This window comes from Scyliorhinus canicula, chromosome 4 (assembly GCF_902713615.1).
Source record: "Scyliorhinus canicula chromosome 4, sScyCan1.1, whole genome shotgun sequence".
NCBI classification, from domain to species: domain Eukaryota; kingdom Metazoa; phylum Chordata; class Chondrichthyes; order Carcharhiniformes; family Scyliorhinidae; genus Scyliorhinus; species Scyliorhinus canicula.
In genome coordinates this window covers 189,972,492-189,995,437 of record NC_052149.1, presented here as the reverse complement: position 1 = coordinate 189,995,437, position 22,946 = coordinate 189,972,492, and the positions used below count along the sequence as shown (strand labels likewise).

Sequence of the window (22,946 nt, the reverse complement as noted above, 5' to 3'; positions counted from 1 at the left end):
AAATGAAGTTACTGTGAAAAGCCCCTAGTCGCCACATTCCGGCGCCTGTTCGGGGAGGCTGTTACGGGAATTGAACCGTGCTGCTGGCCTGCCTTGGTCTGCTTTCAAAGCCAGCGATTTAGCCCTGTGCTAAACAGCCCCTTGACAGCAAAGATCAGAGAATCAGAGCTGTCAAGCAAGCAGTGTCTTACCAGAAGTTGATGTTTCAACAGGTTAATGAGTATCTGGTCTCTCAGGCAAGAATACATAATGAGGCTCAGCATGTGAGGCATTAGGGACCATAGTGGGTGTGGATAACTTGGTAAAGGGACCATAAGAATTGTTTGGAGGCCATATCTTGGAATTGGAGCATGAGGGGTCATGGGTATGAGTGGATGGCATGGGTGGGGCATGGCGAGTGTGTGGGGATGAGGAGCTGTGAGGGATGGTGGCTGTAGGGCCTGTTTTTATCAAAACTGGGACAAAGCCTTTTAAACAGCCCACTTCCACAAGCGGCAGACCGTGTGGTTGCCTCTGAACAATTTCCCAGGTCAGCTGCCCATATCCTTCAGGAGTCAGCACCGGCCACGCACACACATTGAAAATCCTGCCTTGCCGGCACATTTTCCTGACGCAGGTGGACCAAGTCAGGAATTATCCTGACTCCCGCCTCGGGGATGAAAATCAAGCCCAACATGACTCAATTTGTGGCCAAGCAAACTGTTAACTAAGGGACCACTGGGAGTCACTGCCAAATAAAGCAAAATACTTACCGACCGAATATAGAGCTTGGAAGAACATTTCACAGCAAATCATTGCCAAATACACACACCGTGCAATTTTCTTCTGTCTCCCCTCCCTTCTTCAGGATCGTCTCCCGTGCTTCCTAAGCATACTTGAAGGCTGTTGTGAGGGAAGCAGCTGGGCCAGCTTCATCCTCATGGAATTTGTAGGCTAGGCCAACATTTATTGCCCATTCCTAATTTCCCTTGAGAAGGTGGTGGTGAGCTGACTTCTTGAACCACTGCAGTCCATGTGCTGTAGGTGCACCTACAATGTTGTTAGGGACGGAGTTCCAGAATTTTGATCCAGCAGCAGTGAAGGAACGGTGATATACTTCCACGTCAGGGTGGTGAGTGGCTTAGAGGGGAACTTCCAGGTGGTGGTGTTCCCATGTATCTGCTGCCCTTGTCTTTCTAGATGATAGGGGTCGTGGGTTTGGAAGGTGCTACCTAAGGAGCCTTGGTGAGTTCCTGCAGTGCATCTTGTAGATGCTCACTGTTGCGACTGTGCGACAGTGGCGAAGGGAATGAATGTTTGTGGAAGGGATGCCGATCAAGCGGGATACTTTGTCTGGGATGGTGTCAAGCTTCTCGAGTGTTGTTGAAGTTGCCCTCACCCAGGCATGTGGAGAGGATTCCATCACACAACTTTTAGATTGTGAGCAATCTTTGGAGAATCAGGAGGTAAGTTACTCACAGCAGGGTTCCAAGCCTCTGACCTGCTCTTGTCGCAAACAATAGTTATATGGGTAGTCCAGTTCAGTTTCTGGTCAGTAGTAATGTCCAGGATGTCGATAATAATAATAATCATAATCACTTATTGTCACAAGTAGGCTTCAATGAGGTTACTGTGAAAAACCCCTAGTCGCCACATTCCGCCGCCTGTTCGGGGAGGCCAATATGGGATTTGAACCCGCGCTGCTGGCCTTGCTCTGCATTACAAGCCAGCTGTTTAGCCCACAGTGCTAAACCAGCCCCTCAGATAGTGGAGGATTCAGTGATAGAAATGCCATTGATTGTTATGGGGTAATAGTTAGATTCTCTCTTGTTGGAGATGGTCATTGCCTGGCATTTGTGTGGCAGGAATGTTACTTGGCACTTATCAGAAAAGCCTGGATATTGTCCAGGATTGCTGCATTTGGACATGGACTGCTTCAGTATCTGAGCATATGCGAATGGTGTTGAACATTTTACAGTCATCAGCGAATATCCCTACTTCTGATCTTATGTTGTACTTAGGGAATGTTATTGGAGATGCCATCTTTCAGAAAATAATGTCTGTCCTCGCGGGAATGTGAAAGATCCTATGGCATTATTCAGAGATTTCCTGAACCGAGGTCAATATTTATCCCTCAACTAAAATTGCGAAAATATTTAGTCATTGCTGTGTGTGGGATCTTGCTATGTGCAAGGTGGCTACCTCCTTTCCTAACATCAAAAATACTTTGATTTATTTTGAGTTTGATCTGAAATGTTAGTTGTTTTCTCTCTCCACAGATGCTGCTGAGTATTTTCAGCATTTTCTGTTTTGAGATCGAATTGCCATAGAAAGTTTTGGGGCATCCTGAAAGGCGCTAAATAAATGCAACTCATTTCCTAGAAGCAACTGCAATGGTGCGATGCACTATCAATTATCACAAAGACGAGAGTAGTGGAATAATCGAGGCTTTATTGAGCAAAGATGTTGTGGCTCCTGTAGCTGGAACCAGAATGGCTGCAGCACTGGCGAGCACACATATTTATACGCCACCTACTGGGCGGAGCCAGCAGGCAGGGATTTACCCATGTATCTCTAGTATCTGTGTCTTACCGTAATACATATAATGTCACCCCCTGTTAAAAAAAGAGTCCGGCGGGGGTAGTGGAAAATTTTTTTTACAAGTTCCGTCTGTCGGGGGCCTTGATCCTTCTCTGTGTTCGTCTCAGTCCTGGTGGTGATGTGGGCGCCGACTTGGTCACCTGTGACTCCGGGAGCGTGTTGTCCTCGTCTTCGTCACCCCTGAGTGGAACCAGTGGGAGGTTCCTCCTGGGGCGGGAGCTGTGGTGAGGTTTGCTGGGGGGAGGGTAAGTGGCGCAGGAGTGAACGAGGCAACCCGAATGGGGGGGGGGGGGGGGGGGGGGGGGGGTGACGGGTCGGGGGCCGTGGGTGGGGATCCAGCGGGTGCCAGGTCCCGGAGGGAGACTGTGTCCTGGCGCCCGTCGGGGTGCGCCACGTATGCGTACTGTGGGTTTGCTTGTAGGAGGTGGACCCTTTCGGCCAAAGGGTCCGACTTATGGGTCCGCACATGCTTGCGAAGGAGGACGGATCCAGGAACTGTCAGCCATGTTAGGAGCGAGATCCCGGAGGTGGACTTCCTGGGGAAGGCAAAGAGACGTTCATGGGGGGGTTTCGTTAGTCGCGGTGCAGAGGAGCGATCGGATGGAGTGGAGCGCGTTGGGGAGGACCTCCTGCCAGCGGGAGACCGGGAGATTTTTAGACTGCAGGGCCAGCAGGACGGCCTTCCAGACCATCCCGTTCTCCCTCTCCACCTGCCTGTTTCCCCGGGGGGTTGTACCTGGCCATCCTGCTCGAGGCGATGCCCTTGCTGAGCAGGAACTGACGCAGCTCATCACACATAAAAGAGGATCCCCGATCGCTGTGGACGTAGGTGGGTAAACCGAACAGAGAGTGAAGATACTGTGGAGGGCTTTAATGACCGTGGCAAAAGTCATATCGGGGTATGGGATAGCGAAAGGGAACCTGGAGTACTCATCGACCGCGTTCAGAAAGTACGTGCTGCGGTCGGTGGAGAGGAGGGGCCCATTGAAGTCCATGCTGAGGTGCTCAAAGGGGCGGGAGGCCTTCACCAGGTGCGCTCGATCTGGCCGGTAGAAGTGTGGCTTGCACTCTGCGCAGACTTGGCAGTCTCTGGTGACAGTCCTGACCTCCTCAATGGAGTAGGGAAGGTTGCAGGCCTTGATGAAATGGAAGAACCGGGTGACCCCCGGGTGGCAGAGGTTATCGTGGAGAGCCTGGAGTCAGTCCACTTGTGCGCTGGCACATGTACTGCGGGATAGGGCGTCAGGGGGCTCGTTGAGCTTCCTGGGGCGAAACAAAATCTCGTAATTATACGTAGAGAGCTCGATCCTCCACCTCAAGATCTTATTGTTTTTGATCTTGCCCCGCTGTGTATTATTGAACATGAAGGCAACCGACCATTGGTCAGTGAGGATAGTGAATCTCCTGCCAGCCAGGTGTTGCCTCCAATGCCGCACAGTTTCCACGGGCCGCACGTGGCCTGTGGGGAAGAAGATGGCGGCGCCCACAGGTCGCACGTGGCTTGTGAGGAGGAAAATGGCGGCGCCCCGGGTCGCACTTGGGGGGTGTAGGAATGCTGGGCCTAGAAACAGCGGCGACTGAACGGGCCTGGCACACAGAAACAAAGTGTCCTTTCTTTCCGCATCCGTTGCAGGTTGCACTCCGCGCCGGGTAGCGCTGCCGGGGGTGTTTGTTCTGCCTGCAAAAATAGCATTTGGGTACCCTGGGGTTGGCTGGCTGCCGTACAGCCCAGGCTTGCGGTGAGCTGGGGTCGGTAGTTGGTGGGACCCACGATGCCCACGAGGGTGCCACGCGGTCAGGGGCGTACGACTGGACATTACGGGAGGTCACTGTTAATGAGTTTGCGAGCTGTCTGGTTCCCACAAGATCAAGCGTACCCCCTTCCAATAGGCGCTGGTGGATGTACGGAGACCTCATGCCCATAACGAAGGCGTCTCGGATTAAAAGTTCTGTGTGCTGGACTGCCGAAACTGTCTGGCAGTCACAGTTCCTCCCCAGGATGTGCTGGGCATGCCAGAAATCATCCAGGGACTCACCGGGGAGTTGCTGTCTCGTGAACAGGAGGTGCCTGGCGTATAGTTGATTGACTGGCCGAACTAAATGTCCCTTCAGGAGCTTCATTGCTTCGGAGTAAGTGGGCGCATCCTGGATGAGAGGAAAAATGTCAGGGCTCACCCGAGAATAAAGGACTTGGAGCTTCTGCGCGTGCGAGGGTTCCTCAGCGGATGTTCGGAGGTGGCTTTCGAAGCAGGCTAGCCAGTGGTCAAAAGCGGATGTAGCGTTGGCTGCTTGAGGGCTCAGCTGTAGGTGATCAGACTTGATGCGAAGATCCATCGATTTAAAAATCTTTGTTCAATAAATTGGTGCACTATCAATTACCACAAAGACGAGAGTAGTGGAATAATCGAGGCTTTATTGAGCAAAGATGTGCCTCCTGTAGCTGCTACCAGAATGGCTGCAGCACCGGCGAGCACACACATTTATACACCGCCTACTGGGCGGAGCCAGCAGGCAGGGATTTACCCATGTACCTCTAGTATATGTGTATTACCGTAATACATATAATACAGCTAGTGGTGACTACCCCATGGTGTTTAGTTGGAGATGAGGTGGCGGTGCAAAATATGCTGATCTGAGCACCAGTTTGATCCATGTATGAGGTGCATGTTAGCTGATATTTAAGTGTTAGCCAGTGTGATCTATAAGTGTAACTGTTCGTCTGTTGTGATTTGGCTGCAAGTGTGCTAGCTGCAGATGGTGAAGCTCTGCAGCCAGCACCTGGCTAGCCCACTCGAAGCAGAAGCAATTGAACTCAGGTATTGAAAGGTCAGATTGCCAAGGGTACAGCAAATACTGAAAAAATACAAAGCTTCTGCCAATTTATGAATTTGCCTTCCCTATTTCCCATTCGAAATATAACTGTTGGATGAAAGAAACCCTGACAAATAGTACTTCAGGCTTCAAATATCTTTGCTTAACATTTTCACGGGATGTGGGCATCACCAACCGCACGGGAGAGGGGGAACATGTGGAAAATCCCATCCTTCACCTGTATATGACATATTGGGCTGAATGTTTGAACCTCAAACAGTATTGTTCTCAAAACCTATTACCACTGAAGTTTTTAGCAACCGAGATTTGTTAAATCACAGAATCACAGAATACTAATGTAGAAGAGGCCCTTCGGCCCATCGAGTCTTCACCGATGCATGAAAGGCCCTGACCTGCCCACCTAATCCCATTTGCCAGCACTTAGCCCATAGCCAGAACCACACTGACCAGACTGGTCTATGTCCCGTCATGGCACCAGTGTCCCATCAGGACCATAAATTGCTTGTTAGGCAAATAAAACCATCCCAAGAGTTTTCAGTGGCATCATAGCTGGAGCATTCAGGTAAATTGAAAACCCATCCTTCACATTTCCAGCATTACAACAGTGCACTAGAATTTCACATCTATCTCAACAACCTGCCTCCCATCTGCACAATTGCTGCTGACCACACTTTTGTCACCTTTGTGCTCAGTTTCAAAACCTTGGCCTTATTTCCGACTTTATTTCTGCAACGTTCTCCAGTCTCACTCGCATTCTCCAGTCCTTTGCATCTGGCCATCTGACAGTCAACCTTTCGATGAACTATTGCCAAGTTATAAAAGCTACTCGTCTAGAGCAAAGGTCAGGAAATCCAAGAACGACCAGACTTCAGAATCCACACATATGGGCTGTCCATGAGCAATGGACGGAGGTGAGGGACGGAGGTGTGAACAAAGGCAGCAGGGGATGGAGGCGGGAGACGGAGGCGGCAGGGAACAGAGGCAGGAAAGGAGGCAGCAAGGACTTAGGCAGGGGACGGACGGAGACGGGGGACGGAGATGGCGACGGGGGACAGCGACGGGGGACGGAGACTGGGGACGGAGACGGGGGACAGCGACGGGGGCCGGAGACGGGCCCCTATTAAATTAATGGAAAAAGAGGGGAGCAGAGAAACAGGCTCTATGCAACGAAAGGACTTAAGTTAGCAGATTGTAAGTGATTAGGGCTCAGGAGAAGTCCTAGTTGTTCTAAGAAGGCAGCAGAAGTTTGGTGACTCCATGCTGCGCGCTATTGGGGCAACAATACCCTTTTGCAGCAGTAGTATTCTGCTTGTAGTGGCCCAAGCACTGAAGTTATGTTTTCGAAGCGATACTTGAGTGCATAGTTGGGAATTCAGGGGTACAGAATATCAGGAGACGACATTGAAAAACTGTAAGATGGGACGTCATTGGGGCTGTCTGAGTTGGAGCGCCTTATGGAGAGAATTCCAAGGTTAGATCTTCGGAGGTGAAGACTGGAATCTCTTGTGAGAGGGACAGAGTTTTAACAAGATTGGTTGATTCACAGTGTTTACTGATGTCTGGGTGTGTTGAAAAATCCATTGACTCTGTCTTAAGTACATTTACTGTACATTGTGGAGCATTTGACCACAGTTTGTCTGTTAATTCAAATGTACCTCATATTAACCCTGAATGCAAGAGTACAAGATAGCCATTGTATATGGTTTTATCTTTCTGACTTTGTATAATAAAGTTAATTTTTGTCAGTTCAACACCTGTGGAATCTTGTGTTTTTCCCCCCATTAGCAAATGTCTTTAATCTCAAACTTTGTCTACTTTAACCCAGACATTCAGGGCAGCAGGGTAGCATGGTGGTTAGCATAAATGCTTCACAGCTCCAGGGTCCCAGGTTCGATTCCTGGCTGGGTCCCTGTCTGTGTGGAGTCTGCACGTCCTCCCCCTGTGTGCGTGAGTTTCCTCCGGGTGCTCCGGTTTCCTCCCACAGTCCAAAGATGTGCGGGTTAGGTGGATTGGCCATGCTAAATTGCCCGTAGTGTCCTAATAAAAGTAAGGTTAGGGGGGGGTTGTTGGGTTACGGGTATAGGGTGGATACGTGGGTTTGAGTAGGGTGATCATGGCTCGGCACAACATTGAGGGCCGAAGGGCCTGTTCTGTGCTGTACTGTTCTATGTTCTATTACTTATCCCTAACTGGGTCTTACCAGAAACATGAGAGTCTGACCTATGATCATAACAGGTATGTAACTTGGTCCCAATCTTCAGAAACTATCATCAAAACCTCTCTGACTCTCTAGGAAGCTTCCATCCACCTTTAAAATCTATCAAAAAATATACCCTTTATTGACCAACCTTTCATTCATCCTTACCAATTCTCCCATCAGGACTCTGAATCTGTTCCTTTGTATTTTTCCCTTTGCGATGTACCTTGCAACATCTTTTTGCAGTAAAGTTGCTGCTCTAATATTTAACACAATATTACTCTGGACAGCATCTTATGTTTTTGTGTTTTTCTTGTTTGTTTTTGAACCATAAGATTTAACACTTACACATGCCCAGTTTCATGAGCAACTACAAAGGCGGATGAAAAGCCATCTTCATGGTTCAGAGTGCAACTCCGGATTGGATGGCACATACCTGTAACTGGGGCATAACCTGTAAAAGATAGAAAATTATTGGAGAAGAATGCATGAAAAAACATGTAATTATCTACTGAAAACCATCAATTGTGCTTTTCTTACTTCAATATTGATCAGTGGGACCTTTTTCTTCAATTTCATGCATAGAAACATATGTTTTATCATAGTTATCTCCACCGTTTGTGCAATTTATATATTAATATTGGCTCAAGACCAATCAGATTTTATACTACTTTAATCTGTAAAATGATCTATCTAACCTCAAAAGGTATTTGAAATACCAAAACAAAAAAACAAAACAGAGGAAGTCCATAAATATATATCCCATTGATAAACTGGCTAGTGATGTATGTGTGCTGGACAGTTTTTGCAGTCTTGGCACTTGTAAGATAACAATCATGCACACTGTATTTAACGGTTGAGAAAACACCAAATATTAAAGTGCAGTAACTTAATTTTGGTCTTGGAAAATTTACAATAAGTAAAAGGTGCACAACTTTCCATTCATGAATCCCAGTTTTATCATTTATGTTCATGGTCATACATTTTCAAGTAACATAAACCGCATTAGGGGGCGGAATGGTGGCACAGTGGTTGGCACTGCTGCCTCACGTCAGCGAAGACCTGGGTTCGATCCCGGCCCCGGGTCACTGTCTGAGTGGAGTTTGCACATTCTCCCCGTGTCTGCGTGGGTCTTACCCCCACAACCCAAAGATGTGCAGGTTAGGTGGATTGGCAACGATAAATTGCCCCTCAATTGGAAATTTAAAAAAATATATATTTCAAAAAACATAAGTCGCCTTATGACTTATTGTGGATATTGTTCTAAACTATCTGACAGTGGCACAATATATGAAGTTACTAAGTGAAAGTATAGAGTAGACGCTGATGAGGCGTCAATTTGACAGGGGTAAAATGTAAAACATGGTGCGTGGTTTACAAACACATATTTGCAGATTGAAGTCACTACCAGCGATATCAGTATAGACATCAAAAGAAGCATTTGTCCCTTTTCTTATTAAACACCTGCTTTACAAATTGTTTTGCCCTGAATGTCACAGGTTGCAGGAAGGAAAGTCAGATCACCAAAAAGGGTAAGTTAAAGGATACGTACCTGAATTTGAATCAGGAGATGCAGGACCACATTATTACAACAATTGACTGCCAGCCACTGCCCTCTTGATCACTACCTCACCCTCCTCCCCTAATTGCCCCTACTCCAAATTGCCTTCCTCACTTCGTTGCTCACATTTCCCTTCTGATCACCCCCTCCTCTTCAAAATGCAATGTTGCTGACAGTAGCCCAAAATTCAAATAGCATTCTCTGCCCAGCCTTGTAGTTGCATTCTGAAGTAAGTGAGATCTGAGGCCCAATGCCAAATAGGTCCATTTAGGCCACCATACCTCCACACCATCTTGTACTTTTAAGACATTAGACTAGAAATTAGCATGCTAATGAATATGAAGTGTCTTGGATTATTTATAAACAAGTACGCTTAAGCACAATATAAAACTGTTCACCCAATCTGAATGGAATACAGTACCTTGCATACCAGATGGCCCAAAGTCCTGCCTTGTTAGAAAGATGGCATGGTCATGATATTCTGCATGGCTGGTATCAGACTTTTGCTGGGAGTAAGCCCACTGGCACACATTCTTCAAACTTTGTGCGGGGTTCCCAATTTCGATTAGGCTAACAGACTAAGAAAGAAAACAATTTCCTTTAAATCTAGGTGCAATTTCAACTGACTACAATGCAAGACTTAGAACATTCGATTTTTGAATATGTGGCATTATTTCTTGCTATTTTCTGAACTAATAGTTAGCAATTTGTCTCGTACTTCCACTGAATGTTTTTGATCCGAGTTTAGAAACACTTGATATATTTGTTATTTCCCATGGCGACTCTTGCTGAATTGTCTGTCTTTCATTGAGCAATCAAGAATCTGCTTGTATCCCACTTTCCAAATATTATCTGGCTCTGATTAGTGTTCCAGTCTGCCTGTCTCCTTATTCTCGGTATGGATCTCAGACATTTTGGCACGTAGATATTTCATGTGTTTGGCTGAAATTCTTTTCTCCTATATTTGCGAGGGTGCTTTAAACCAATTGAAATAAGTGGGGTAAATTGTCATCTTCACTGCAAAGGCAATAATCTGGATGGGCAGATGGCCTGTTGAATTGCTCAAATTTTCAGTCTATCGAAATGAGCTCCTGGTTTGGAACCTTACTCGCTAGCAATGGGTGTCAGAGTCTTAGCATTGACTGTGTATGAGTCTAAAATCATGCACGGTTCACACACACATCACTCACTTGCAACTCCCAATTGCAGGTTGAGGTTAAAAGATTTTGGGTGGGATTCTCCCGTCTCCCAGCTACGTGTTTCTCGGCGGCATACCGTTATTCTCTACTCTCGCTGCATGTCAATAGAATTTCCCACTGAAGCTGCCCCACGCCACCGGGAAACCAGGGGCGGGGTTGCCCTGCAGATAGCAAACGAGATTTAAAAATAAAATATATTTAGAGTACCCAGTTATTTATTTTCCCAATTAAGGGGCAATTTAGCGTGGCCAATCCACCTAACCTGCACATCTTTGGGTTGTGGGGGTGAAACACACGCAGACACATGGAGAATGTGCAAACTCCACACAGACAGTGACCCAGGGCCGGGATTCGAACCTGGGTCCTCAGCGCCGTAGTCTCAGTGCTAACCACTGTGCTGCCCTTGCAAAGGAGAATTTTTTATTCAAGTTTTAAAAAGTGCTTTGAACACATAAGAACCCTGGAGTTGGTAGGGGCCCTGCTTTAGTTAAGAGAACTCACTGCGACACAAGTGGTTTTACACTGAGGCCACCCAGAGTGCTGTGGTGAGATGGGGGTGGGGTGTTTTGATGGCAGGATGGAGGCAAGCCAGGACCTACACCCTGAGTGAAGAGTTGTGCTGTGAGAAATTAATTTTTATCTGGTCAGGCGGGAGGCAACAGCAGCCTCTGTGGGCTGAATTGCAATGTTTGAACCCACAACTGAGGCGGGCAGCATGTCTGTAACCTGCAAGTTCATGGAACCGGATTTTCCTTGGTTCTTTGACTGAGCTATGGAATTAGGAGGCTGCCTTTGGGTTTCATGACCATTGGGAGCAGGTGGGATACATTGTCACAAGACGTTGAGTAACCTAAGGGCAGAACGGTGGTGAGTGGTTAGCATTGCTGCCTCGCGGCGCTGAGGTCCCAGGTTCGATCCCGGCTCTGGGTCACTGTCCGTGTGGAGTTTGCACATTCTCCCCGTGTTTGCGTGGGTTTCACCCCCACAACCCAAAGATGGGCAGGGTAGGTGGATTGACCACATTAAATTGCCCCTCAATTGGAAACAAAAATGAACTGGGTACTGTAAATTCATTTTTAAAAAGTTCAGTGACCTCATTGGGGTAAGAAAGGCGAGTGGCATTCCACATTGAAATACAAATTCCCACATTCTCCTGCACAGCACTCCTCTGACATATACTCCTTGCAACACCAGCCATCCTTCTCTCTCAGGGCATCTCCTCACATTCCCTTCTGAACACTAATATTCACCCTCATTTCACACCCATCCCTCCAGTGGCTCTCCACAAATGTCAGTCCATTTTCTCAAAACATCAATCTCGCATTCATAACTTTTCCCTCTCACCTTGCAGAAAGATCCCAAAACACCAGAGAGAGAGAGAAAATCAGGATGGCCCTCAAGTCACAGCCACCCTAATCGCTGCAGAGGAAGATGCCCTGGAGATCAGCAGGGTTTCAGCCTGTATGAACATTGGCAATGGAAAGATGAAAGTCTCCCGGCTACCTGGTGACAGGGGTAGATAGCACACAGCCTCCTGACAACAATGCGCGAACAGATTGGCCTGATGCCAGGAGCCACTGAAATGCGATGATCTGCAAAATGTTGACCTTGAAACTTTTTTACTTTGTCAGCACTAATTCATGTCCTTCATCTTCAGTTGATACTTAAAGCATCACTCTGGAGTTGATGCTGGAGGACTAAAAGGATTCTTCAAAGGAGGCACACATGTACAATTCAGGAGCACCCTCCACCAGCTCTGACATGCGCATTGTGGTGGGGCCCTGACGACAGGGGTTGAGTTGTCACAAGGTGACGCATGTGGATCATCCACAAAGAGGGCAATTCTGGAGCAACAACAAAAACAATGTGCATGTTGGAGAGAGATTGGAGGAGTCAGTTTCATGAGTGCTATGATGCCTCCGTGGAAAGAGTGGCCACCTGTTTGGAGCATCAGATGAAGCTGGTAACAGAGTGTATGCTGGCCGTCACAACGGCCTGCACACTCAGGCTGCCAATTTAAGTAAGATGGAAGAAAGTCTCACTTTGATTGTCACTAAAATGCACAAAAGTGCTCTCCATGCACTGAGGGCAAACATGGAGAAAGGGAACATGGAACTGGTCAAAGTTCTCCCATTCCTCCATCCTTGCCCACACACCTTGACCACCCCCCCCCCCCCCCCCCCCCCCCCACCCCACCACAACCCCAGTCAGATTCCAACATGCTGCCTCCTGGCCTGATGGCTGAGTCTACCTCTGCACAGGTAGATGTGAGGAAATCTTCAGCAGAGCTCCAAAACCCAGAGGCCATTGGCCAAGTCAGACCAGAGATATGACTAGCTTGCCCCCTGCTCTGCCGTGAGAGATGGCACTACAGAGGAGTTGTACAAAAAGGACGAAAACATTTTTTTATTGTTTCACAAGTGAAATCACTTAGGTGTTTAAAAGTTTGTTACATTGTGACTTTTTCGTCAATATTTATGCAGCAGGAAGTTTATTTCAAAATTCCATTGTCCAGTCATTCCTTTTGTTGACTGTTGTCTCCTGTGAGCTGAAGCTCTGTTTCCATCCCCTCTGACCTGTGGAGAGGCAGATAGTTGAGGGGAAGGCAGCTGCTGCTGCTATTGGTGTTGCTGATGCTGTTACTCCAGCTCCTCATCAGGGGTTTAAGGTAGAGCTGCAAAAGCTGATCCCATGCTGAGCTACAACTGCCAGCTTGGAAGTCTGGATCAGAGTCAAAACGCTCCAAGGTTATAGAAACGTCTGCTAAAGTCTCGGAAATCAACTCCAGTGCAGTGAAAGAACACACTCCGATCAAGCCCTGCGAATAAAAGCCTTTCATCTGGGCAAAGTAGCAGCTATCATATCTCTGTATTTAAAGGCTTTCCAGCCTGTCAATTGTACCGTCCTGTCAATTCTCTGCTGTTCTCTCACCTAGTTTATCCTAATGAGTTCCACAAAGCCTGGGAAACCCTTGCAGTGTCAGTTAAAGCCAGAATCCATGATTAAAGGTGTAGTTAACGGGCATTTAGCATATGTTAACAGCAGACCCACCTGTCCTGACAGGGTTCCCCCGCATACTCACTAATACGCTAAGGTTAAATGTGGAAATCGGTAAGTTCCTGTCAGCTTTCTGACACACTGGAATTCTTTAGTGTTTTAACAGTGCATGCAGTCACATCCACCCACTTTGATAGGGTCGAACATTCCCCCCTATGCATCTGGCAGACAGGAGGCTGATCCGTTAAGTACAATTATAAAACTAACCTAATTGCTCCCAAAAAAACTCTGCCTTTCATGTAATGCAATCTTTGACTGATGAGGTATTAACAATGTTTTAAAAAAACTAACAATAAAATCTCCTTTATAAATGAACACTTTTAATGGAACTGTACCACAGTACCATACCTCTCATGGCCACCAGTAAATCATTGCAGGTATTTAGCAGCTTACCTTTGACCTTGCAGGGTCTTGGCACTACAAATAACCCAAGTCTCCCATCAGCAGTTGCCCGTGGTCCCATATAGGGATCTGTCTCAGGGCTTCATGGCACAGCTTTGACTGACTTTCTCAGCAAATAACACATCCAGAGCCCTATTCTGTGTGCCTATGGTGGACGCTGGCTCGAGATAGAAAAGGAACATCCCTGAGAGCAGGAAGTGCCAGGTATGAGAATTCCTGCCTTGGGAATGATCAGTGCTGTTTGATTGCTTTTAGTAGCCATTTCTGCCAGAACATTCAGGAAGCGGTGGGGGGGGGGGGGGGGGGGGGTAGTGTTGGTGCTCACCTCACTAATATGTATTTCTATCAGGGTTGAGGCTGGCAGGAGTAGCAAAGTCTCTGGTATGGCTGAGGGGCTGGACTGAGAGGAAGATTGAAAATCAGGTTGAGATAGAATCACAGAACGGTTACAGAACAATAGGAGGCCATTTGGTCTGCCATACCATAATGTACCGTACAAGCACATCAATTGTTTGTGTGGGGTTTCTTTATGTGTAGCCGTAAGACACTGGGTGTTAGCTGCACAAAGCAACAGAGAAACATCGATTTGTATTTGGGATTATTTATATAAGCCAATAGGTTGTGTTGGGTCAAGAGTGGGTGAGTTGTTGGAGAATTAAGGTGATTTGGCAAGTTTGTGAATTGCTCATTTTTAAAGTTTAGTGTGAGCTAAATTATATTTTCAGATGTATAAAATGGGCTGGGTGAGGGAAATCACAGCAGCTGTTATATTAAACAGATATTTTCCTTTAATTAGTTTGTGGAGCTTCCCTAGCCCTCACAGATTCTTTTTGCTGCAATATGGTCAGTGAAAAATATGAATGGTTTGGGTTTTAAAGAAGCCATGATTTCCACCACCACCCCGCTCCTACCACTCAGGGTGGCGGGGGACCCACCCACAGAAAGAATGGCTTCCCCACTGTAATTTACTAGCCAATTGATTGTTAATAGACTGAAGCTGGGATTTCCACCCCTCAGAGACCCAGGGGGTCCTACCATGGAGAACTGTTGGATCGCCGACAATCTCAGCAGTGTCAGGCGGGAGCGGTGGCCACTGCTGGGGCTATAGGCAATCTCCAGTGGAGTTTGTCCCTGGAGCAGGACACCAAGGTAAGTGGGCGAGGGGTCGATTTTACTGGGGTCAAGCTGGCAAGCCCCAGCAAGTTGGTGAGATGGTGAGAATATTGGGGAAATGGAACTAGGGGTTAGTTGGAGAAATTGTGGCCGGGGGGGGGGGGAGAAGAGGGATAAAGGAGAAAGTGTGATCTTGGGGCTGCATCAAATGGGCATAGGGGACCTGCAAAGGAGGTCCCACATAACTGCCACCAGCGTCCTCTTACAGACCCCTTCATGCTCTATACGGTGGGCAGGGTTTTCCTCGGCAAAGGTATTTAGGGTAACAGAGCAATGTAGGTAGGTGGATAGGTGAAGTTGATAAAGGTAAGCCATGATATTACTGAATGCTAGAATGGGCTCAAGTGGCTGAATGGCTTATTCTTTATTGTATGGTCTCAATAATAATAATTTTCCCTCATCTTCAGGCCACTCTCCTCAGCTGGATTCCTCACAAATTCTGTTTATCTGGAGATCACCTCACTTAGCGTTATGTTTAACTGCAGCCTCAGCGTCACACTTGGGTCATATTAAATGCATAAAATCTCAGTTCTAACAATCAGGAAGGTAGTGTACACATGCACATTGATCTTGCAATAATTACCATCCTAATCAAACAAAAACATTAATCTTGGATCATTACACAGAGGTTTTATCACTACATTGTTCGTGAATGTTACATTGTCGAACGTCCATAGCCTCTACACTGGATCATGACCGAGCAGGAATGGGAACTCGCAATGCAGAGGGTGCCCACTCCCGAGGTGCCCGTTGATGTTACTGGAATTGTAAGGGGTGTGTGGAGGTTCCGCTCCTTACAAGGACGACCCAAAAATCCCAGAAACAATGTGGATCCCTGTATTTCATGCCCTTGCTCAGGAGTTTGATGGATTCCTGCTAGTATTTTGCAAGAATTTGGCAGAAATTTGGAGGGAACTTGGGACCGAAGTCTCCTGAAGCTGCGGACAAATAACTTACACGCTGCTGCCAATATTGTGGGTTGGAAGCTTTTATAAACATATATCCAAGTATTTATTGCTTAAGTAATAGCCAGAACATCAATATAGGTTTTAAGCCAAATCAACTGTTTTTATCCATGTGTAAGATTGATATATAACAAAATACACTTGAAATTCTACATCCAAATGTTTTCACTGTTCACAACAGATTTTATTACAGAATTATCTCTTAGCTTACCATATAGATACTGTAGATAAAATATTATATTAAAGATTAGAAGAAGCTGCCTACTACTTCTAATAGCATTATGGTGTCTAGACGTTACAAGGGCCAATTCCACATGGAGGGCAAATCTTTCCTGACTCCAGTCCACTGGATAGGACAGGGAAGGAAAATGAAATATTGCTTCAATCTGCAGACTCTGCTGGGCAGTAAAAGTTGGGAATTCCCTGCACTATGTGGAAAATTGTAACATACATTTTGCTCACTTGAAGCTACTGTAAGTTCCTGATGATTCCCTCTTTCCCCTTTCTCTACTTTTGCTGTTGTCATTTTGATCCACAGATGCTTAATGGACATATCTCTTTAAATCGAGCTGGAGAAATGAGGAATTCAAAAAGTTACAACGTAGTACACTCTGCTAGCCTTGGACAGCAAAACTCAGACTCTTAGGCACCCAAGAGACGGGGTGGGACAGGGTTCGATTGGTGGGCTGGTTGCCAATGAACTGGCCGAAAGGCTGTATTTTGTCGCTAACAGGTGATGATTGGATCCTGGCTGAGTGAGATGATTTCCAGAGATATCTCTCGCTCTCTCTATCTATCTCTCTTTCTCTCCTCGTTCTCTCCAAAAAGGTTGCTGCATTTCTAAAATTGCAGAGACCTGAATGAATGCGCAGTGAAAACCTCGAACTGAAAGTAAAGTTTGAAGGGAAGATTGGAATGGTAGTAGAAGCAGCCATCTGAAACAAAGACTCTTATCTTTTTACATTAATCAGAATTATTTTCCTTCCTCTGTGTTTGTTTGTCTTGTGTGTATGTGTGTATAGAGGGTGGGGGCAAGTTATAGTGAGGAATTAGATCATCATTAACCAATTGCATTTGCTGCATATTTCATTATAGTTCTTGTTATTAATAAAAAGTTATTCTGTCTACATTTACTAAGCCTGTTAACTGTAATTATTGGGTAGCCAAAAGGCCAAACACTTTGGGTATTTTTCAAAGAATGATTGGTTAATTCAATTGTGTTACTACTCTGGGTCAAGGGGGGCTGGAATTGACTGCGCCCTAGCCCAGAATGTCATAACACTACCATACACGCTTGTAACAGCAGAAGGCGTGTGCAACAAAATAAATAAAAAGGGAGTCAAGCGGCTATGAATTTCAGGTCTCTTTGGCGGTTTCTCTCCCAAGAACCTCACAACGACGATGAGGATAGTGAAAAAAAAAGCATTCCTTCCAGGTGTGAATATTTTTGGATGTTTTATGCCTACTTTTGCTATAGACAAGACACCATTTAAACTTACAGTCTCAGAGACACGCTCTGAGGTTATATTAAATGCACAAAAGCTCAGATCTAATAGAAAAGCTTATATAATGTGCATAAACACACTCATGTTGCAAAAATGACCACCTATTCAAACAAAAACATTAATTTTGTTCAGTACAGAGACGTTTCATCACTGCGTTGCTGATGAATGTCACATTGTCTATTAACAATCTACCAGCTTTTGATTTGGAGCCTTCATCTCTATTCCCATGTTAGGAAAATTGGCTGTGATGTTTCAAAGGTGCAATGGCAGGTTTTGCAATCACAGAATACATAAGGAAAAAGACCTTACTTTTCGAATGTGGTGGTGAAGAGTTGGAAGATATTTTTAAGATACTGAGTAAAATGAGTACCACTCAGCAAAAAGTGCACAAACAACTTATTTTACTGCTGATAAAAATGCAATACACAAATTCTGACCCAGTAAGCAAGAAGCAAACAGGACTATTGACCGATATTACATAGGTGGAGACAACTACCACCCAAATGTGACTGGTGATGCTGAACATGTTGGAGAAATCAAAACGCAAATAAGCAAAGGTTATCTCTCGCATCAACTGCGCTGAAAAGCACTTGAGAAATCGGAAGCCAGTCAGAGCTGTCAGAAAGATGAAGCCATTGCAAATATTGCAGGTCCTACAAACATGCAGGAAGTCTGAAGTCTGTCAGGACTCACCTTAGCCACTTCATTCATGACCTTGCTGTGCTATCTTTTCTCCTACGTGATCTTTCAAAAGAGGCCACCTAGCGGGGGTGGACTACATCTCATAAACAGGGTGTACACCAGATGAAGGAATGATTGCCAGCTAGTTGCACAAATGCTTATTTTGACCCTGAGAAAACCACCCAGCTAGTTGTGGATGCAAGTCCGGTTGGCTTAGGTGCAGCTCTCATGCGAAACGGCAAGGCAGGAAACCCACTAATAGTTACAATGGTAAGTAAATCGCTAACATCCCATACAGTGATGTTCCTCACAAACATAGAGAGAAGCATTCTCAATCACATGGGGTATCCTGTACTTTCATCTCTACTTGTATAGAACTGAGTTTGAAGTCATAACATATCATAGACCACTAATAAGCTTGTTGAACAACTCAGATAGAACACCATCCACTCGAATAGCGTGTTGGATACTCATGCTACAAGACTATGAATTCCATGTTGAATATCAATAAGTCAAGTTCAATCCAATGAACTATATTTCACGACATCCATTGCCAAATATCAATCTTCCTGTTCTTGAGGAAATGCGAGGCAAACAACATCTTGGGCGGGATTCTCTGACCCCCCGCCGGGTCGGAGAATCGCCGGGGGCCGGCGTCAATCCCGCCCCCACCGTGTCCCGAATTCTCCGGCACCTGAGATTCGGCGGGGGCGAGAACCGTCCGCGCCGGTCGGTGGGCCACCCCGGCGATTCTCCGGCTCGCGATGGGCCGAAGTCCCGCCGCTGTCATCCCTCTCCCGCCGGCATGGATCAAACCACCTACCTTACCGGCGGGAGCAGGCGGCGCGGGGCGATCTGGCCCCGGGGGGTGCCCCCACAGTGGCCTGGCCCGCGATCGGGGCCCACCGATCGGCGGGCGGGCCTGTGCCGTGGGAGCACTCTTTTCCTTCCGCCTTCGCCATAGTCTTCACCATGGCGGAGGCGGAAGTGACCCCCCCTCCCTTGCGCATGCGGGGGGATGACATCAGCAGCCGCTGACGCTCCGGCGTATGCGCGGACTTCCGCCTGCCGGCAAATCCCTTCGCCCCCGGCTGGCGTGGCGCCAAAGGCCGTCCACGCCAGCCGGCAGAGCGCCAACCACTCCGGCGCGGGCCTAGCCCCTCAATGTTAGGGCTTGGCCCCTAAAGGTGTGGAGACTTTCGCACCTTTGGGACAGCCCGACGCTGGAGTGGTTCGCGTCACTCCATCACGCTGGGATCCCCGCCCCGCCGGGCAGGGGAGAATCCCGGCCCTTAAATATGCAAACATAAGTTGTGCCAAAGTCACGATAAGTAACTGGCATCGAAATGCCAAAACAAGATGAGTTTGGCAACTATGTATGACGGATATAAAATCACTAAAACTGAAATGACGTGATTGAAAGAGTGTCTACAAACAAAATTGCTCACACACTATGTCTTCACAATGTTATAAATGAGCTCACCGTTACAACCAAATCTAATCTCGGGAGCGATTCAGTGGACTGAAGTTAAAGTCCGCTGAACAGCGCATTTAGCGGGTGTCTCACGGCGGCTGCCGAGTTCGCACTTGGATTGATTTCCTGGCGGCAAGCTGAAGCAAAGTGAACTATGTTCAGTTGGTGAAAAAATCTTTCAACCTCTTCAAACCTACTGCTCTTGATTAACAGCTAATGGGGTGTCAGAAACAAAAACTTCAGCAGGATCTTGCAACTCAGTTTCAACAGCATCGGGGCTCTTGACAACATTGGCCGAAAGGAATGAGGGTGTTTCCTCTATCGCTCGTCTTTCTCATATGAACATTTAAAATAGCTACCAAATTAAAAAGTCAAGAATGGAGAGTAAGAAAACTTTGTTGCTTGTCTCCAGCAGATTGGTTGTTCGCAACACATAGTTGGTGATGATGTTGGAGTCTCACATCATTCCATTTATTGGCAAAATTCTGGTCTCTCCCAGAAATATAGCTGCAATACAGTGAAGGCCAATGTGACTTTCCACCTTATGTGGTAGAAGGTGAAAATCTGCCTGGCCCACCATGGCAAAAAGACAATCCAGAGAATACTCTTTAGGTTTGGTAGCATTTGGACTTCCCGTGACGGAATGTGAAAGCAGGTTTCCCAAAAAGGTGGCTCCTGCCAGGTTCCAGGTATTTTGATCTTCTTTGCCTGCTTATTTTCGGGAGATTTTGGATTCTAAACCAGTAGTTTGGTGTGGAGAACGGAATGGTTATTGAGGAATGTCAAAAGCCCCGTCGAAAAAAGGCCACGGGGAAGAAACGGCAGGTTGGCAGCCCAACACAAGAGTCTGGGGGAAACACGACAGCGGATGCGGCCGCACCCACCACGTTAGAATCATCGGTTGGGGTGATGGCGCAGGAGCTGGAGAAGTTTGGCAGGCAGATGGATGGCCAATTTGAGCGAAAAGGGAAGATTAAAGAGTCGTTAAAGCCATCATTGAGGAGACGTTGGACCTGATACTTAGGGGCAGCAGGGTAGCATGGTGGTTAGCATAAATGCTTCACAGCTCCAGGGTCCCAGGTTCGATTCCCGGCTGGGTCACTGTCTGTGCGGAGTCTGCACGTCCTCCCCCTGTGTGCGTGGGTTTCCTCCGGGTGCTCCGGTTTCCTCCCACAGTCCAAAGATGTGCGGGTGAGGTGGATTGGCCATGCTAAATTGCCCGTAGTGTCCTAATAAAAGTAAGGTTAAGGGCGGGTTGTTGGGTTACGGGTATAGGGTGGATACGTGGGTTTGAGTAGGGTGATCATGGCTCGGCACAACATTGAGGGCCGAAGGGCCTGTTCTGTGCTGAACTGTTCTATGTTCTATGTTCTATGATACGGGAGAAGCAGGGCGCGATTGTCAAAGCTGTGAATGAGCAAGGGCAGAAGCTGAAGGGCATGGAGGAGGCCTTGTCGAGGCACAAGGACCAGCTTGCCTCGTTGGAAGCTGAGATGCTACTCATGCCAAATGGGAATAAGGGCCTGAAGGCTGAAGTGGAAGATCTGGAGAACAGGTCGAGGTGCATCAACATCAGAGTGGTGGGCCTGCCGGAGGGCGTGCAGGGACCGAAACCAACCAAGTATTGTTCCGAAATGTTCTCTCCATCTGTGGGTGGAGATGAAGTGTTCTCCACTTCGGATATTGGAGAGGGACATCGAGCTCTGCAGCAGAAGCCGCTGCCGAATGTGCCACTGTGGGCGGTGATAGTCCGAATTCACAGTTACCAGAGGAAGAAGCGGGTCCTCGAATGGGCCAAGGAGAGTCAGTAAATCCGTTGGAGTGGGCACATGATGCGCATCTACCAAGACATTGGTACCGAACTGGTGAAATGGTGGGCAGCCTTCAATAAGTAGGTTCTGTACAATAAGGGCGTGCGGTATGGGACGGTGTATCCATGAGGCCTAGAGTCACGCTGGACTCCACAGATCATTATTATGACATGCTGGAGCAGGCTTAGGCCTTCTTCAAGCACAAAGGGCTGGGACTGGTTTGAGGAGGGTTAGTGGGATTTTTTTTTCTGTCTGTGAAAGTTGGGTTGGGGGTGACAGTAAATATTGCAATATATTGTGTTATGTTTTTCTTGGAAGATAGTGGGGCGATTTTCTTCCTGGAGACCAGGGTCATGGTGGCTGGTAGAGCAGGAAGGCTGATATGGTAATTGGGGGGCAATGGTGGGAATGCTGGGATTGGGACAAGGGAGTAGGGAGAATGGTTCTGGAGGATGAGGTTGTAGGCCTTTGTTCTGGTTGTTTATGGGCGAGGCCAGGGGCACACCTTGCTAGCACTAAAGGGTAGACTTGTGAATGGAAGTGGTGTGGGGTTAGGGGCTGAGACTTGTTGGGCCAGTTGGGTGAGGCTCGATGAGTCTGGAGAGTTTGTTTGGGAGGGTGTTAGTTGAGGTGGCATGCAGGAGGGTGCCGGTGTTGGAGGTCGGTCGGGAGCACTGTCGGGGGTGGTAGTTAGACGTAGGACTGCTATCGGACTTGGGTTCTGCGTGCGGATTGCGAAGGCCATATGGGAGTATGTGGAAAATAATGAGAAAGGGGAGGTTTCCGCCTCGATTTTGTGGGAGTCATTGAAGCTGGTGATCAGGGGAGAGATCATGGGCGGGATTCTCCCCTACCCGCAGGGCAGGGGGTCCCGACGCCGAAGAGTGGCGTGAACCACTCCGGCGACAGGCTGGCCCAAAGGTGTGGAATCCTCCGCACCTTCAGGGGCTAGGCTGGCCCCGGAATGATTTGCGCCACGCCAACTGGCACCGAAGGGCCTCTGCCGGTCGACGCGAGTTGGCGCATGTGCGAGAGCGTCAGCGTGTGCTGGCGTCATCCCAGCGCATGCGCAGGGGATCTACTCCGCGTCGGCCATCGCGGAGGACCACAGCGGCTGACACGGAACAATAGAGTGCCCCCACGGCCCAGGCCCGCCCGCGGATTGGTGCGCCCCGATCGCGGACCAGGCCACTGTGGGGGCACATCGAGGGGCCAGATCCCTTTGCGCGCCCCCCCGAGGACCCCCGAAGCCGCCCCGCTGCCAGGTCCCGCCAGTAAGGACCTACTCTAATTTACGCCGGCGGGACCGGCAAAAAAAAGGCGGCCACTTGGCCCAGAGAATCGCTGGGGGGGGCGCTGCTAGCAGCCGCCGACCGGCACAGCGCGATTCCCGCCCCTGCCAAATCCCCGGCACCCAAGAATTCGGCAGCCGGTGGGGGCGGGATTCACGCCGCCCTCCGGCGATTCTCCGACCCGGTTGGGGTTGGGGGGGGGGGGGGGGGGGGGGGG

The 22,946-nt window shown here is 47.9% G+C and overlaps 1 protein-coding gene across 1 annotated transcript in view; it reads right to left on the bottom strand.

Annotated features, from left to right (window-relative positions):
* LOC119965245 (A disintegrin and metalloproteinase with thrombospondin motifs 2-like) overlaps positions 1-22,946 on the bottom strand; it is a 274,960-nt gene that overhangs the window by 56,636 nt on the left and 195,378 nt on the right. The window contains exons 6-7 of the mRNA XM_038795731.1: positions 9,592-9,748; positions 7,958-8,063 (exon numbers count right to left, since the gene is read on the bottom strand). Coding sequence (XP_038651659.1) covers positions 7,958-8,063; positions 9,592-9,748 — 263 coding nt within the window. The remainder of the gene's footprint in view (positions 1-7,957; positions 8,064-9,591; positions 9,749-22,946) is intronic.